Source organism: Caretta caretta, chromosome 6 (genome assembly GCF_965140235.1).
Source record: "Caretta caretta isolate rCarCar2 chromosome 6, rCarCar1.hap1, whole genome shotgun sequence".
Taxonomy (NCBI): Eukaryota; Metazoa; Chordata; order Testudines; family Cheloniidae; genus Caretta; species Caretta caretta.
Window position 1 is genome coordinate 67,522,213 of NC_134211.1, and position 15,662 is coordinate 67,537,874.

Sequence of the window (15,662 nt, forward strand, 5' to 3'; positions counted from 1 at the left end):
ATATTTTTTTTAAACTGCATGGCGTTTTTTCTGTTTATTGTTGACATGTTTTATAAATGTAATAACTCACTATGAGTTTGTTACAATAGTGGTTATAGTGTAATTGTATAATCAAGAAAGTAACTATGTAAAAATGCCACTTTCTTACTCAACTGGTCTTCCTGTGTGTTCAAGTCACATCTGTTGGATTTACTGAAAAAAAATTATTTATTCCTATTACTACTTCAGAAGCCATGCAGCTAAGAGAAAATGAACTAGGTTCTATTCTGCCTCAATCATCAACAAAACAGTCAATTGCATTCTGATTCCAGAGCCAATTTTTTTCTCTGTTACAACCTTACAATCACATTGACTTCAAATACGGTATTATTGATCCTGGAGATAACTGAGAGGGAAAAGAACACTTTATTTTTAGATCTCAGGGTGTTCTTGTGATGCTTACAATCAAATGATGTGCTTACTGACCTGACCTGTAAATTGAGCAAATTTGACTTGGAAATCATTGAGAGAGAGTACTGAAACTATAATTTTTACAGATTCACTTTTCTGCTTATAGGACTTATATACACTTCATCATGTAGTTAAAAAAGTGAATCTCTAAAATGACATTTTGTATGTTTCAGTATTTGGTCAGTCTCACAGATTTTGAAATTAAATATGTTCAGTATCAGTTGTCAGGACTGTCGGCCAATTTTTAGCTAATCTGGCTGATAACCCATGAAATTGTTTCTTATACATAGTCTTCCACTCATCTGGATATCATGATCTAGACCTGCTCTTTCTAGCATGGAGGCAATCTGAGTTTTGTTTCCTTCCTTCCTCCTTTGAATTCCAAGTAATGCTGTTGGATTGCTGCAATACCACTTTCTGACCCACGTTTACTCTGCCTCCCTCAGACAGAACAGCTTCAGGCTTGCTGCTCTTCACAGCAGAAAGCTTTAGTATGATAATTTTCTATCGCAAACCATTGGGAATGTCAGACGAGTCACATATCAGTAGTTGCAACTTGTTATCTTTCATTTTAAGGCAGCCTGAGGATCCTGTATATTTGAATATACATGGTTTCCAACTCCCTCAGAGTATAAGTAATGCAGTGGAGCCTTGCCCTGCATTTTACTACACCTTCCACTGACTTCTCTCAGCAGTGCAGCAGAGGTGTCTAGCCTATGCCAGCAGATCAGCTCCCTCTGTGTGTGAGTGTGTCCCCTAGCTCAGCCTGCCATTATACTACACTTTTCACTGATTTCCTTCAGCAACTCAAAGTGGCCTATATCACCAACTTGCTAATGACAGGTTTCAGAGGAACAGCCGTGTTAGTCTGTATTCGCAAAAAGAAAAGGAGTACTTGTGGCACCTTAGAGACTAACCAATTTATTTGAGCATGAGCTTTCGTGAGCTACAGCTCACTTCATCAGATGCATACCGTGGAAACTGCAGCAGACTTTATATATACATAGAGAATATGAAACAATACCTCCTGGTTACCCAGCAGGACAGTGGGGTGGGAGGAGGTATTGTTTCATATTCTCTATGTATATATAAAGTCTGCTGCAGTTTCCACGGTATGCATCTGATGAAGTGAGCTGTAGCTCACGAAAGCTCATGCTCAAATAAATTGGTTAGTCTCTAAGGTGCCACAAGTACTCCTTTTCTTTTTGCAACTTGCTAATGTCAGTAGGCCTGCATTTCTTCTGACTCAGAGTATGTCATTGTGATTTAGCCCTGTCTGCCACTGGCATTCCTTAGGCACACAGCAAAGTGGTCTACATGTACCGCTGGCCTACCTCAGACAGCAGAGCATCCAAATATGTGGAAGGTGTAGGAAAAAGTGTGCCTAATTTTTTTTTCTTCTCTCAAGCTCCTCAGTTTGTGTGCCAGGATATCCAAACCTAGGTTGCCACCTCATTGGTCCCACTGGCAGTTCTTCACAAGTCAAAGCAGTAGAGTGTGGTTTAGTAGCTCATAGTAGTGTACAATCTAAATATAATTCTGCAATGAAAAGGTTGACACAATGAGTTGCCAAAAGTGACATAGCTATAAAGTCACTACAGAAATCCTGTTACACGTTTTCACACACCAGTATTTATACCACTCTTGGTAGTCTCCCATTTCATACTTCACTTTGGTGGAGGATATTCCTCCATCCCTTCATGTTGGTCCTGAACTAACAAATAACAGTAGAAGCAGCAGAGTTTTCAAACCACCTTAAAGGTTTTTGAGCTCTGAGTTAATGAGAAGCTCCTTGAAACCAGATTCCAGGTCTTGAATTGGCCACAGTGGCCCTCAAGTGGAAAATTGTGGTATAATTTCAATACCTGAAGCCTAGATGGTCCCTCTGGAACATAAACACAACCCTTACGACAGAAGAGACCATTCTGTAGTTGGAACTTAATCATTTTGGGTACCCTCATAGTTCAGGATCTGGCAGATCTGGGTTGCATATGAGTCATTGGGGAGTAGAAGTGGATGGAGGACATCAGACAGCTGTCAGTTGTCCCATTGACATAGTTGGACATCTTGAGCATAGTAACAGAATATTTATCTTTGTGAGATAGGGTATCTGCCTTGCTGTTTCTTGTCCCCTGTTGATAAGTTACAACAAAGTCGAAGTCAGTGAGGAAGAAAGAGCAGCAGATCTGGCATTGGTTAAGGCATCTTGCAGTCTGTATGTACTCCAGGTTCTTGTCATCCATTAGGACTTGAACCAGGAACTAGGATCCTTCTAGGAGGTAGCCCCACTCCTCAAAATCCACCTCGATAGCCCGTAGCTCCTTGTTCTAAACATAATTTTTTTCTGCTGGGATTAGCTTCCAAGAATAATAGGCACAGGGTGGAGTTGGTTGCGGGGCCCCTCATATTGAGTTAGTATTGCACTTATGGCAAAATTTGAGGCATACAGCTGGCCTGCAGTAGGACGCCTGATTGGCTATACTGCCTGATTGGTTGGAAGTCATCAGACCATCTCTTTAACCCCAAAGGAGCAGTAGTTCAGCAACTGCTGAAAGCATTCATGCACAGCTGTGATAACCCCTACTCTGCTTGTTCCAAGTCATGTTCCTGCTTTGTTTCATCCTTGTCCCAGCCCTGTTCCTGCCTCAGATTCAGCCCTGCTCCTACCTTGACCCCAACCTTGCCTTATTCCAGATAACCCGGCTCTGACCTTCAGCTCTGATTTCTGACTTCAGCTCTGAACTTTGGCTGTGGCATCTGGTCTGTTACTCCAGCTCTGATCCTGAGCTCCTATTCCTGGCTACCAACTGTTGCTCTAACCACAAGGCCTGACCACTGCTCCAACCACTGCCAGCCCCCTTACTATCTTTTTACTCGTTAAGTGGACGCCTCACCGTATTTGTCTGTCTCCTTTTGAGATACAACTACCTTGGATAACAGTAAGAAAGTTGGATCAGTCTATTTCTTTCCCAACTGTTATTAGAAAAACATTTTTTGGATGTGAAATGGGTTTTAAAATCTCTCAGCCCTTGACCAAAGAGTGGAGAAAGTTAGATGCCTTATTTTATCTTCATGGGAGTATTGAAAAATTCTTCAAGGTCCCCATTATGTTAGCTCTCAAAAATCAAATTAAGTGTGCAAAGCATCCAGTAAGTCCCCTCCTGGGAGCATCAAAGTTTATTCTGTTAAGGGTGCCTCAGGGTATGTCTACACCGTAATCAGACACCCTGCCAGGTGACTCAGGGTTGCCAGGGTCGGGCTGCGGGGCTGTTTAATTGCGGTGTAGACGTTCAGGTTTGGGCTGCAGCTGGTAGGGTCTTAGAGCCAGGGCTTCAGTCCAGTCCCAAATGTTAAACAGCCCCTTCGTCTGAGCTGAGTCAGTTAGCATGGGCCAGCCACAGGTTTTTAATTGCAGTGTAGACATACCCTCAGATTCTTGGGATGAAAGGATTTACAGTGTGGCCACTTAAGATTTGTGGTTATTTCCCCAAGTTCTATCAAACTCACATTCTCTCCTCAACTTATGCAGCCCTTGCTCTTTTGGCTTACCTCAACCTAAACTAAAGAAGCAAATAATAAAGTTAATATTACAAAAAGTAAATGAATAAAATACATTATTTATTTTTGTTTTACCTGTAGGGATTTACATTGACTTGTATTTAATGTGTCTTCCCTCTTTAGGAATTGTATTTTACTGCTTGCTACTTACCATAAGATCCATTGGCCTGGAGTGTAGCTCATGTATGAGAAAGAGAAAATTAATTTACTTAACCTGTCATTTTTATTTCTCATAATGGAAGGGAAGCACTGATCTGGGCAAACCCTCCTTTTACATTAAAAGGTTATTGATAAAATTGAGTTTGTAGATGTAGTTCCGTTAATTCTACTAATTGTGCCATCTACAGTGATGTTAATGTTTTCTGCCTAGTTTATATAGTTTCAGCATTAGAATTAATCTCCCTGGGTCAGAATGCAGGGCTATAGCAGCCCAATACATGAAATCTGAGCTCAAAGGAGGAAAGAAAACAGTCTAAGATGACTCTATTGGAGTGGAATGAACAGGTCTAGCCCATGAGTAATGTCTAGAGCTCTTGGTGCCTTCCAATATAAGAAATAAAAATTACAGATGAGGGAACTAATTTTCTTGTTCTTTCTTATTTCTGCTACTTGTATCCAAATGCAGTGAGACTTTATATGGTATCTGAACAAAGCTGTCTTCAAAATGTAGTATTTGTCAAGTAGATCTCTCAACAGTACAACTTTTTCATTCATATTGAAAGAGGCTAATCTGTATCAGCTAATATCACTTTCATCTTTTAGATTAAATTAATCAATCAGATGTTTGTTCTTGTCACACTTGTTTAGCAATCCACTTTCAATATATATATGAACAATTATAAAACTGATTTGTCTGCATGCTTCTGTTGGTTTGCTATTATTTAGAAATGTCACTAAAATGATCATAAGTAGTAGCCTTTGAAATGCAAGGGATACAGGAAGTAGGGCTTTGAAATGTTCTTTCCCTTATTTTAGAGTTCCTCCTCTTTTAATTTTAATGTATCTTCCTTCTTCACATGCTGCTTTTATGACACATTGGGCATAGTTTTTTTTTAAGTGAATGATAACTGTGATTTAATTGGGGATTGGTCCTGCTTTGAGCAGGAGATTGGACTAGATGACCTCCTGAGGTCCCTTCCAACCCTGATATTCTATGATTCTACTTTATGGGTACTGAAGCTCTAGAAGTGATGCTGCTGTTAACACCTTCTCCTTGGAAACTGTGCAATACATCCACAGTATTATCAATATCCAATCATAATAGGAAGACAAATGGGATTCCCAAATACCAACGAAAATTAAAAGAGCAGCAGTAACAGAAGAAATCAAATCCAAGAAACTTTAAAGGAAATTTTTCCATATCTCTCCCCTTTTCTGATTTTGTCTAAAAGTAATTGCAAAAAAGGAGATAAATAATTATCTCATCTGATGATTTTTAGCAATAGATATTCAACAGTATTGCTTCAATGCTTATTAGGACTTGCAAAGATTTTAGTTGGCTTCAGAGTTGTGCATTCAAGGGCTATAGGTTTTATTGGAGCTTTGTCTACCCTAAATGAAAAGGTGTTCCAAAAGCTGAGAGGCTTTGTTCTTGCAGTTCCTGTATGTTGCCTATTCTACACACTACAGCCATCCAAGCTCTTTCCAAGGTTTGTTTTTTTCCTGTTGGTTGCAACATTTGGGATGAAATCTTTAGCTCAGTCCTGATCCAGACAATACAGGAATCCACAATTGTTATAGCTTCACCATTTCAGTTTGTTCCTCCAATTTCATCCCATAATTTGGAAATTTCCCAGAAGTCGCTGCTTTTAACCTCAGTGCTTATCCTTATGAATTAGGTACTTCAGCAGTCCCATTGTGCTTTAGTTCCACCACAGTTGTAAAGCATGCTGTATATGGATCTGCAAAAATAGTCCGGTCAGAAAACAATGTTGCTGTGTTAAACAGTAGAAAAGACAAGTGCGGTGATCAACAATTTCATGCAGTCATTATCTTTGCAACAGTTTCTTTGCTTAGTGTTATACCTATCCTATATGTATGCTTGCTGAATAGATGAGTAAAGTTAGGGGACTAGATAGCCAAAGAGAAAAAGGATGCTCATTTCTTATTGTGATATTAATTTTTTTAATGGATGATAAATGTGGAGGCTTCTGAATTTATATCTCTCTTAAATTATCAGCTTTTAGCCTGAGAGAGAGAGATGTGATTCTGTCACTGTAAGAAAGCTACACAGGCAGTAGGTCAAAAATAAATTGTTAAAAAAAATATATGTGAAAAACTTACTTTTTTCCCCACCATGTTGTTCTCACAGCTCAACTCATCTCACATGCTGCATTTCTCCACTCCAAGAATTTCAAGTCCCATCCTCCGCACCCTGAGCCCTATTGCCCATCTGTCCTCCCACTTGGACCCTAAGAAAGAGGCTGGGTTACCCAGGAGTCAATCAGCAGAGAGCCATTCCTCCTCTTCCCGCTCAACTGGCCGTAGGCAGCTTCCTGTCATTCCCAGTGGCAACAAGTTTCCCCCTGTCATTCGCATCTCAAAAGCACAACTCCAACAGGTGAATAAGTCTTCGTCTTCATAAAAGCAACTGCACTGTATCAGTCATTTGCTAAGTTGTAAGGTTCATAGCTGCTTTGCAAAGTACAGTAATATGGAGGTGCTAATCGTGCTGCTATAAAATACCTCTTGTGAAAGCATATTAAGAAGATCTATTAAAGGAGCACTCAGTGTACTTCATCAAAGAACAGAGTCAGAAACATTTCCTGAGAAAGATAAGTTATTACCACCTAAAGAGGTAAAAATAGAGTCAGAAATACTTGCTAGTCTTTCAGAGGACAGGATAGTTAGAAACACCTAGTGGTTATTTCTTCTGGAGAGGATATAGGCAAGATCACTTAGGGATCTGTTGTTTGGGAAGTCATGATCAGGGGCTCCTGTAGATCTGCTGTTACTGGTGAGGATAGATTCAGGTTCCTCCAAGGGATTTTCAGTGGGAAAAGATGGGCGCATAAATCAAGAAGTGGATTCTTGGTTTAAAAAATAAAATCAGGAACTCTCCATTTGTGAAGATGGGGTCATTTGGGAACATCTGATGAATTGTGGGGGAGGAATATATAATTTGGCCCTCCTGGAAGGCTTTCAGTGGAGAAAAATAGGATCAGGAACCACCAGTGTGCTTTCTTTGGGTATCTGTAACACTTAATAATCTAAAATCGTTCTATTGCTTCCAATGGATAAAATAATGTTGGGAACAATCAATAAGACCTGCTAATGGCAAAGTTAATAGGGCAATTTGTGTCCTTGTTCTGTGCTATGTCCAATTTTTGGAGCTTCTTTCCAGTAAGAAAAAGATTAGCATTCAGATTATACTTTGTGTCTCATAATTTATGTTGTGGTTACAAAGATGGTATTTGAGATTTGCTGAGCAGCTTCAGCTTGCAATGACTATTAAAGCAGTGTGACATAACACTGATTACACATAGATCCAAACATCTCATCATTCACCATTACACCATAAATGTTTAATCTAGACTAAAAATAATTCCACATTGTCTTCTGTTTTCTGCATATGCATATGTATTATTATAAATATCATATATCTAATGTTTATTTTTTTCTATAAAGCATGCACAAATATATTGATTTGTTTTAATGGCTAGCTTCTCTCAGTAGTTTAATAGGATCGATGGCTGGTGATAACAAGACAAACAGTGCTGTAGGTATAATTATGTCAGAATTTTGTCAGCTAATCCAATAATCAGTGTTTTCTCTCCAGCACCAAGCTTTTTTTCATCTCCATATAGAATGCTAGCCCCTCTTCCCATCTGGACCCCAGGTGCTTGGAAATGGGTAAATGTGCTGTCAGTTAGAAAGTGCCAGGTACCAGATACCTGGTATTGTGAAACTCATGGGATGCCAGAATATCCAGTTCTTCATGTTAGTTGAACTGTATTTACTAGGATATGAAAATGTTAGAGAAATAAACTCATTAAAAATTATGCTTTAGTGCTATAATGTTACTTAGAGTTACTTTGTATCCCAGGATGCAGATTGGCCTAATTTTCTTAAATGTGTGTGCACAGTTTAGCTTCAGTTTTTTCCATCACAGATATAAAATATTGCAAGTACAGTTTGCAAATTGGACAGGCTGACTCTCAGGGATCTTCACTGGCTACCAGAGTATCCAGTAGGTGGTTCTGTATATTCCTTTTCCAACAGGAATGTTTGAAATTCCTGACTTAGTTGAGAGTTTAGCTTTATTCAGCTGCAGTGGGTACTACATATACACGGTGCCCTATTTTTTTTCCAATGAGCAGCGTACCATTTACTTTATGGCTTACTGGACCTAAATTCTTATGTAATGTCTTCTGATTTCTATGATGCAATGGAGTTAGATTCTGTGGCAAGCTTGAAGTTCTGCAGCAGCATGAAAGACATAGAAACTCATTAAACATGAGAGGTTTTCCTTCAATTAAATATTAAAAACAAATATAAAAAGAATTTTATATAACTATTTGGTGTTAAATGTATTTCCATACATTTCCTGCTGTGTAATTTACATTATGCTGTAGGATTTATAACTGATGAATTGCAGAAATCATGGAACCATGCTGTAAAGTTTAGGTCTGGTGTGCTGCAGAATAAATAATGGTACAGCTGTTCCTTGAAATCAGGCAAAAGGATTTTCGTCCCTTGTTACTGATTGAGTGGGTGAGCGTTATAGGGCTGTAACCCACCCTCCACAATTTGATTGTTGTATTAGATGAAAGAGGTTGTTGCTAACCCCCCGCTCTACATATTGGTTGCTAGTGTGGTGGAAGGACTAGGCTTTCACATTCATCCACGTTTTGGATAGAGGTGCCCTCTCCCTGCCGTACATATGTGGTCATGCAGGATATGGAAGGGAATTAGATGCTTTCTGCCTTTCTGTTTTGTTCAGTTTGCAGCATAAGGAAGAGCCTGGAAGCATTAGAACTGTCAGAGGGAACAAGAGATTCCTTGACCTCTTCGTGAATCCAGGCAGTGGGATCAGGCTTCTGATTAGCACACTTTCCCTGTACTGCCTGGCCAAGTGAGGGATACTTAGAATAGGGACAGATTTCTATTCAGACCTTTGCCAGCAGCAAATGCTGCAGCTGTTTCCATAACTGTTGAATCATGGAAGGCACGGGGAAATGTTATTTTCTTTAGTCTGAAAAAGGACTGTTGTGTTCACATAGTGGGGAACATTTGGAATTTTCAAATATTAAAGGATGTTGTCAACATTTGAGTTACATTTATGTTTGTAATGTTAAAGTGGAAAATATCCAGTGGATATATACAGCTTTTTACATGCGTTTCCAAGCCCCTTGGGTCTGGGTAGGGTCTAGTCACTATTTCTAGCTTACAGACTACAAGGCAAACTCCAAGACTCAGACCACTTTTCTGACATCCTTCCTTGGGATGTGGGATGCTGTCATCCAATTGCCCTAGACCCCAAAGCCAGTCTCTTACATATGCTCCCCAAGAGGTTGTGGACACCCTATGCTTCTGTTTTAACCTCATCAAGGAAAACATCACAGGAAAGCAAGGAACATTGGCTTAGCAAAGGAGTTTCTTAACCACAGTCAGTTTATTCTTCAAGCAGTCAAGAATTACAGATAGCTGAAAACACTAAGGGTATGTCTTCACTACCCGCCGGATCGGATCGGCGGGCAGTGATTGATCCAGCAGGGATCGATTTATTGCGTCTAGTCTAGACGTGATAAATCGACCCCTGAGCGCTCTCTTGTTGACTCCTGTACTCCAGCACCACGAGAGGCGCAGGCAGAGTTGACGGGGGGGTTGACTCGCTGCGGTGAAGACACCACGGTAAGTTGATCTTAGTACGTCGACTTCAGGTATGTTATTCATGTAGCTGAAGTTGCGTAACTTAGATCGATCTCCCCCCACCCCCTCACCAGTGTAGACCAGGGCTAAGAGTACTGAGACAGCCCCTCCCATGGTCTGATCTCACCCTTCTTGTGAGTCCAGTGTTTGTCAGCATTTCATATAGGGCAGAGTCCTGCCTGCCCTTGCACTCTTGTGAGTCTTTCCTATGTGTGGCAGTGGTTGGCTCCCCCAGCACAGAGCAGAACCTTGCTGTTAAGTAGGATCTCTGTGTCTCTGCATTGTGCTCCACTGGGAAGTACTAGCCCAGCTGTTCTCAACCTGTGGCCCACATGCGGCCCAATTAGCACACAGGTGCGACCCAGCTCAGCTATGTGCTAAAGGCTGGCCCGCTTGGCAGGGTCCAGGTTTCCAGCTGCCCAGCATGGTGGGGTCCGGGCTGCCTCTTCACCCAGTGTGGCCCACAATGATAAATAAGTTGAGAATCACTCCTCTAGCTCCCTCCTGTCATGCTTGTCACTTCCTGCATACCTCTGTGCAGAAAACACATTGTTCCATGGAGGTGGGCCAGCAGTTTTAATGGCCTTAGATTAGTCTTAGCTATAGTCCTTCAATGAGGTGGCAATTGCCTTTCCTGGGTATGGCAAGTTTATCCTAGTATTCAACACCTACTGCAAAATAGAGTTCATAATTTGATACAGATGTATCTTGCTTTGTCACACCTCCATCTTTTGGATCCCAACTTGAGACATTATAAAGGGGTCTGATTTTCAAAGGAGTGCTGAGCACCTACTGTTCCCATTCAAGTCAGTACAAGCTCTGACCAGTTTTTGACAACTTCTAAAACACTGAACATGGTGAGTGCCACTAGAGGGCTCAAAAACTACTTAGAGGGATACTACCCTTTCCTATACACTACAGTAGTCCTGATATTTGTATTACAGTAGGACCCAGAAGACCAAAACAGAATCAGAGCCCCTTTGTGGAAAATACAATATAAATATTTTTGAAGACATGGGCCTCTCCCTGAAGAGTTTACAATCTAAGAAAGTTGATAGTGTCCCTTTAAATATGGAGCTTTATACGTGTTAGTGACCACCTGTGTTGTAATATGACTTGATCTTGCCAGTGTGGTTGGGACCTAACCATGTTATAACTATGTCAAAAAGCTATGCTCTGCCCCTGGCCTTGTATCCACAGAGGCAAAGCCATGCTACATTATAGTTGGGCCTTTAAAATGTTTAAGCGCTGTGCATATATACAGATTTTGTATTGCTGACTGGACCATATAGTAATTTACCATTGGGGTAGGAGGAACTGTGCTCTAATCACATCTCTAGAGGCTTGTGGATGGTGAGGAGAAGTTAAAAAAAACAACAACAAAAATACCTTCCCATTTTGGAATTGGTGGAAGCCCTAGTGTAGACAAGACTCCTGCCTTCTGATTCAACTTCTGAAAGGGACATTGACTAAACATGGTGGTAAAAATGCAAGAAGCAGCTGAAGCCTGGTCTTTATTAGAGCTCCCACTCCTGCTAACATTAGTTCAGCTTATTTAAAAAATACATAAACACAGAGAAGATAGATAAGAGAAAAAGTTACATCTTGAGAAAGGAAAAAAGAGTATGAGAAACCCGTCAATCTCAACAAGCTCCTAAAGATTGTGTCACTTCATCAGAGGATCACTTTCAAAGGAGCCTTGATCTAGATTCTTAATTTTCACCTATAGTTTTGTGTGTACAATAGTTTTAATGTTACAACACACAGAATTTGTATGCAAACTGCATTTGCAAATATCCTGAGATCTGCTTAATTTATGCCTGCAAATGCTGTTTCTGTTCACAAATTCTCCTTTTTGAGGCACAAAGTAGTTGTGAGCAACAAGTGTAAACTTAATGCCAGTCCTACAACTGAATCCATGAGAGTGTATCACTTTGCAGAGCCCCATTTAATTTAATAGTGCTCAGTACAGATGAATGGGCCTGCTGTCTGATTGCAGGATTTGGGGCCTTACATACCTTTTTTTTTTTTTTTTTTATTAGGTTTTGGCCCTTAATGTTTTGCAGCTGAAGGTCCATATTTTACATTTTTATAGCACACACAGTTAAAACAAAAATAGATGTGTAGAGGAGCAATAACTTGGGAAGAGGGGGGCTAATGTCAGGGTGTTCCCCTCTCCCCTGCTCCTGCACCCTGCTTACCCCATCTCCATAGAGCAGGGGGGCACATTACAGGGCTCATGATGGAGGGAGCTTGCTAGTAACAGTTGCTGTTTCAACTTATTGATCTACTTAAAAAGGCAATGTACTTAGAGTGAGGTCAGTGTACTTAAAGGGGCGATGCACATCTCTCCTCCTCTCTCACACACAGGGTGTTTGTCTCTGTCTGCCATGCTGTCTCCCCTCCCTCTATTTGTGCTGCCTTGTAGAGTGTGAGGCTACATTAACAACAATGTGTTAACCCTTGAGGGCTCAGCAGAGTGCTAGTTCATCATTTAGCGCTAAGGCATTCCCTGGGAAATATCCCACCCTCTTCCACCCTCTGACTCCACCACCTTAACCAAGCTTCACAATCATCATTGCTGTGTACACTATTAAATTGTTTAAAACTTATACTGTACATATATATATAATATAGTCTTTTGTCTGGTGAAAAAAATTTCCCTGGAACCTAACCCCCCCCCATTTACATTAATTCTTATGGGGAAATTGGATTCGCTTAACATCGTTTCACTTAAAGTCACATTTTTCAGGAATATAATTACAACATTAAGCGAGGAGTTACTGTAATGGGATCCCTCTCTGGGTTTAAAAAACAGAACAATTAATTTTTTTAATCTTCCAAAACAGATATCCAGTTTGGAAAAGTGCAGCTCTTTTAAATGAGCTATAGTATACCCTTGGAAAGGAAAATCAGAACTTTTCTAAATAGTGTTATCTTATGCTTTTAATGTTTTTGATAATTATACATTTCTCTGCTGGAGAAGGAACCAATAAATTGCTTAACTTCAGAGGTATATTTTGTATATAATGACAGTTTTCAGAGTAACAGCCGTGTTAGTCTGTATTCGCAAAAAGAAAAGGAGTACTTGTGGCACCTTAGAGACTAACCAATTTATTTGAGCATGAGCTTTCGTGAGCTACAGCTCACTTCATCGGATGCATACCGTGGAAACTGCAGCAGACTTTATATACACACAGAGAATATGAAACAATACCTCCTCCCACCCCACTGTCCTGCTGGTAATAGCTTATCTAAAGTGATCATCAGGTTGGGCCATTTCCAGCACAAATCCAGGTTTGCTCACCCTCCACCCCCCCACACAAATTCAGTCTCCTGCTGGTGATAGCCCATCCAAAGTGACAACTCTTTACGCAATGTGCATGATAATCAAGTTGGGCCATTTCCTGCACAAATCCAGGTTCTCTCACCCCCTCACCCCCCTCCCAAAAACCGCACACACAAACTCACTATCCTGCTGGTAATAGCTCATCCAAAGTGACCATTCTCCCTACAATGTGCATGATAATCAAGGTGGGCCATTTCCAGCACAAATCCAGGTTTTCTCACACACACCCCCACCTCCATACACACACAAACTCACTCTCCTGCTGGTAATAGCTCATCCAAACTGACCACTCTCCAAGTTTAAATCCAAGTTAAACCTGAACATCTGGGGGGGGAGGGTAGGAAAAAACAAGAGGAAATAGGCTACCTTGCATAATGACTTAGCCACTCCCAGTCTCTATTTAAGCCTAAATTAATAGTATCCAATTTGCAAATGAATTCCAATTCAGCAGTTTCTCGCTGGAGTCTGGATTTGAAGTTTTTTTGTTTTAAGATAGCGACCTTCATGTCTGTGATTGCGTGACCAGAGAGATTGAAGTGTTCTCCGACTGGTTTATGAATGTTATAATTCTTGACATCTGATTTGTGTCCATTTATTCTTTTACGTAGAGACTGTCCAGTTTGACCAATGTACATGGCAGAGGGGCATTGCTGGCACATGATGGCATATATCACATTGGTGGATGTGCAGGTGACACCATCACAGGGCCTAATAACATCAGCCACACTATCAGAGGCTCGTTCACCTGCACATCCACCAATGTGATAGGAGGGTGAGCAAACCTGGATTTGTGCTGGAAATGGCCCAACCTGATGATCACTTTAGATAAGCTATTACCAGCAGGACAGTGGGGTGGGAGGAGGTATTGTTTCGTATTCTCTGTGTGTATATAAAGTCTGCTGCAGTTTCCACGGTATGCATCCGATGAAGTGAGCTATAGCTCACGAAAGCTCATGCTCAAATAAATTGGTTAGTCTCTAAGGTGCCACAAGTACTCCTTTTCTTTTTGTATATAATGAAACCATCTTGGAATTAAGGAAAAAACTATATATAGATACATTCCACATTCACTGCAATTAGTACTCAACTTGTTTAAGATAAAAATTCAGCTATATAAGTAATATGTGTTTTAAGCAAACTAGCACCAATGATTTCTCATTTAAAGTAAAGCAAACCTTTTAATTTCAAATTGACAGTGTCTTCTATTTCAGCTATAAAGCCTCTGTGTGTGATTGAGTTAAAATATCTTATTTTATAATTTTCAGTGTCTTATTTTACTTGGGTTGCTTCTTAATTAGAAAGGCACAGTATGTAGGTAAGAGTTATGAAAAACCTTCCTTTGGGACCTAATTAACATCTTACTGGAAGTTGTTAGCTATTCTGTAAAATCTAGATTTAGAAACACTGAATAAAATATGCTTCTAAAAGTGTGGTCTGCAGTTGCCTGTCGGTTGGCCTTGGAACAGAATCCAAAATCTTGTTTTATGAAGCCAGTAGATTCTAACTTTCTAGAAGGAAAAGCAATGACTTGGCCATCCTTCTGGCTATATTATAGTCTCCACCTCAGTCATTGTTACAGAAGGATGAAAGCAACCATGAGGAGAAAGGAGTTTGGTGACTATAGAGCTGAAAATGGAGAGTTGAAATTTTGAAGGTGAAAGAAGCTTAGGATACCATCTCTTCAGGCCTTTTGAAATTAGGGTCAAGTAAAACCCTGGTCTTGCATGTTTAGAGACATGTCCACTGCACTCAAGAAAAATATTACAATACCTGGGCTACTTTTACCATCATTCTATGACAGCAGGAGATCCTGTAACACTATTATTATAAATGCAACAGTTTTCCATTAACAGTAAATAAATGCTGTACCCATTCTATAATTTTTAATACATTTTCCAGAAAAAGATTCTAATTTTGTATCTCATGTAGTCACATTAACCGCTTGTTATAATGATGTGACAAACATTCTCTAAAAGCAGTTACTCATTTCATTTCATTTAAAGTGCATTTATATTAGGTCACACAACAAAAGCTTCCTTAACCTCAAGTTAAGATTGTACATTTGTATCAATAATTAAAGGGGGAAAGCACCTTAAAAGAACATTGCTGTTTTCAAACCACAACAACTGTAAACTCAGAAAATTTTACCTTCAGGTAAATCTATAAAAATACCCGTCCCCCCCGCAGCTTCTATCACCCAATATTTTGGAAAATATGGAAATACAGAGCTATCACAAACACTCTTTACTCTGACTTTATATCCTTCCCTCCTCTCACTCTGTGATCCCTCTATGTAAGATAGAGGTATACAGAAATAGGGTGTAACCTGGCAGAAGGGAAAAATCAGTTGCTTAGAATAGCATGTTCCGCTCTCCAAACAGATGTGACTGAGGCTAGATAAACCTACACTTTAAAGTTACTTCTGCTCTGAGTA

At 40.1% G+C, this 15,662-nt stretch overlaps 1 protein-coding gene across 3 annotated transcripts in view; it reads left to right on the forward strand.

Moving 5' to 3' along the window:
* TTBK2 (tau tubulin kinase 2) overlaps positions 1-15,662 on the forward strand; it is a 227,017-nt gene that overhangs the window by 188,744 nt on the left and 22,611 nt on the right. For 2 of the 3 annotated variants that reach the window (XM_048854904.2, XM_075129683.1), the window contains one exon: positions 6,320-6,568. The exons of the other annotated variant lie outside the window; for it this stretch is intronic. In XM_048854904.2, the coding sequence (XP_048710861.1) occupies positions 6,320-6,568 (249 nt within the window). The remainder of the gene's footprint in view (positions 1-6,319; positions 6,569-15,662) is intronic. 3 annotated transcript variants of the gene reach the window in all.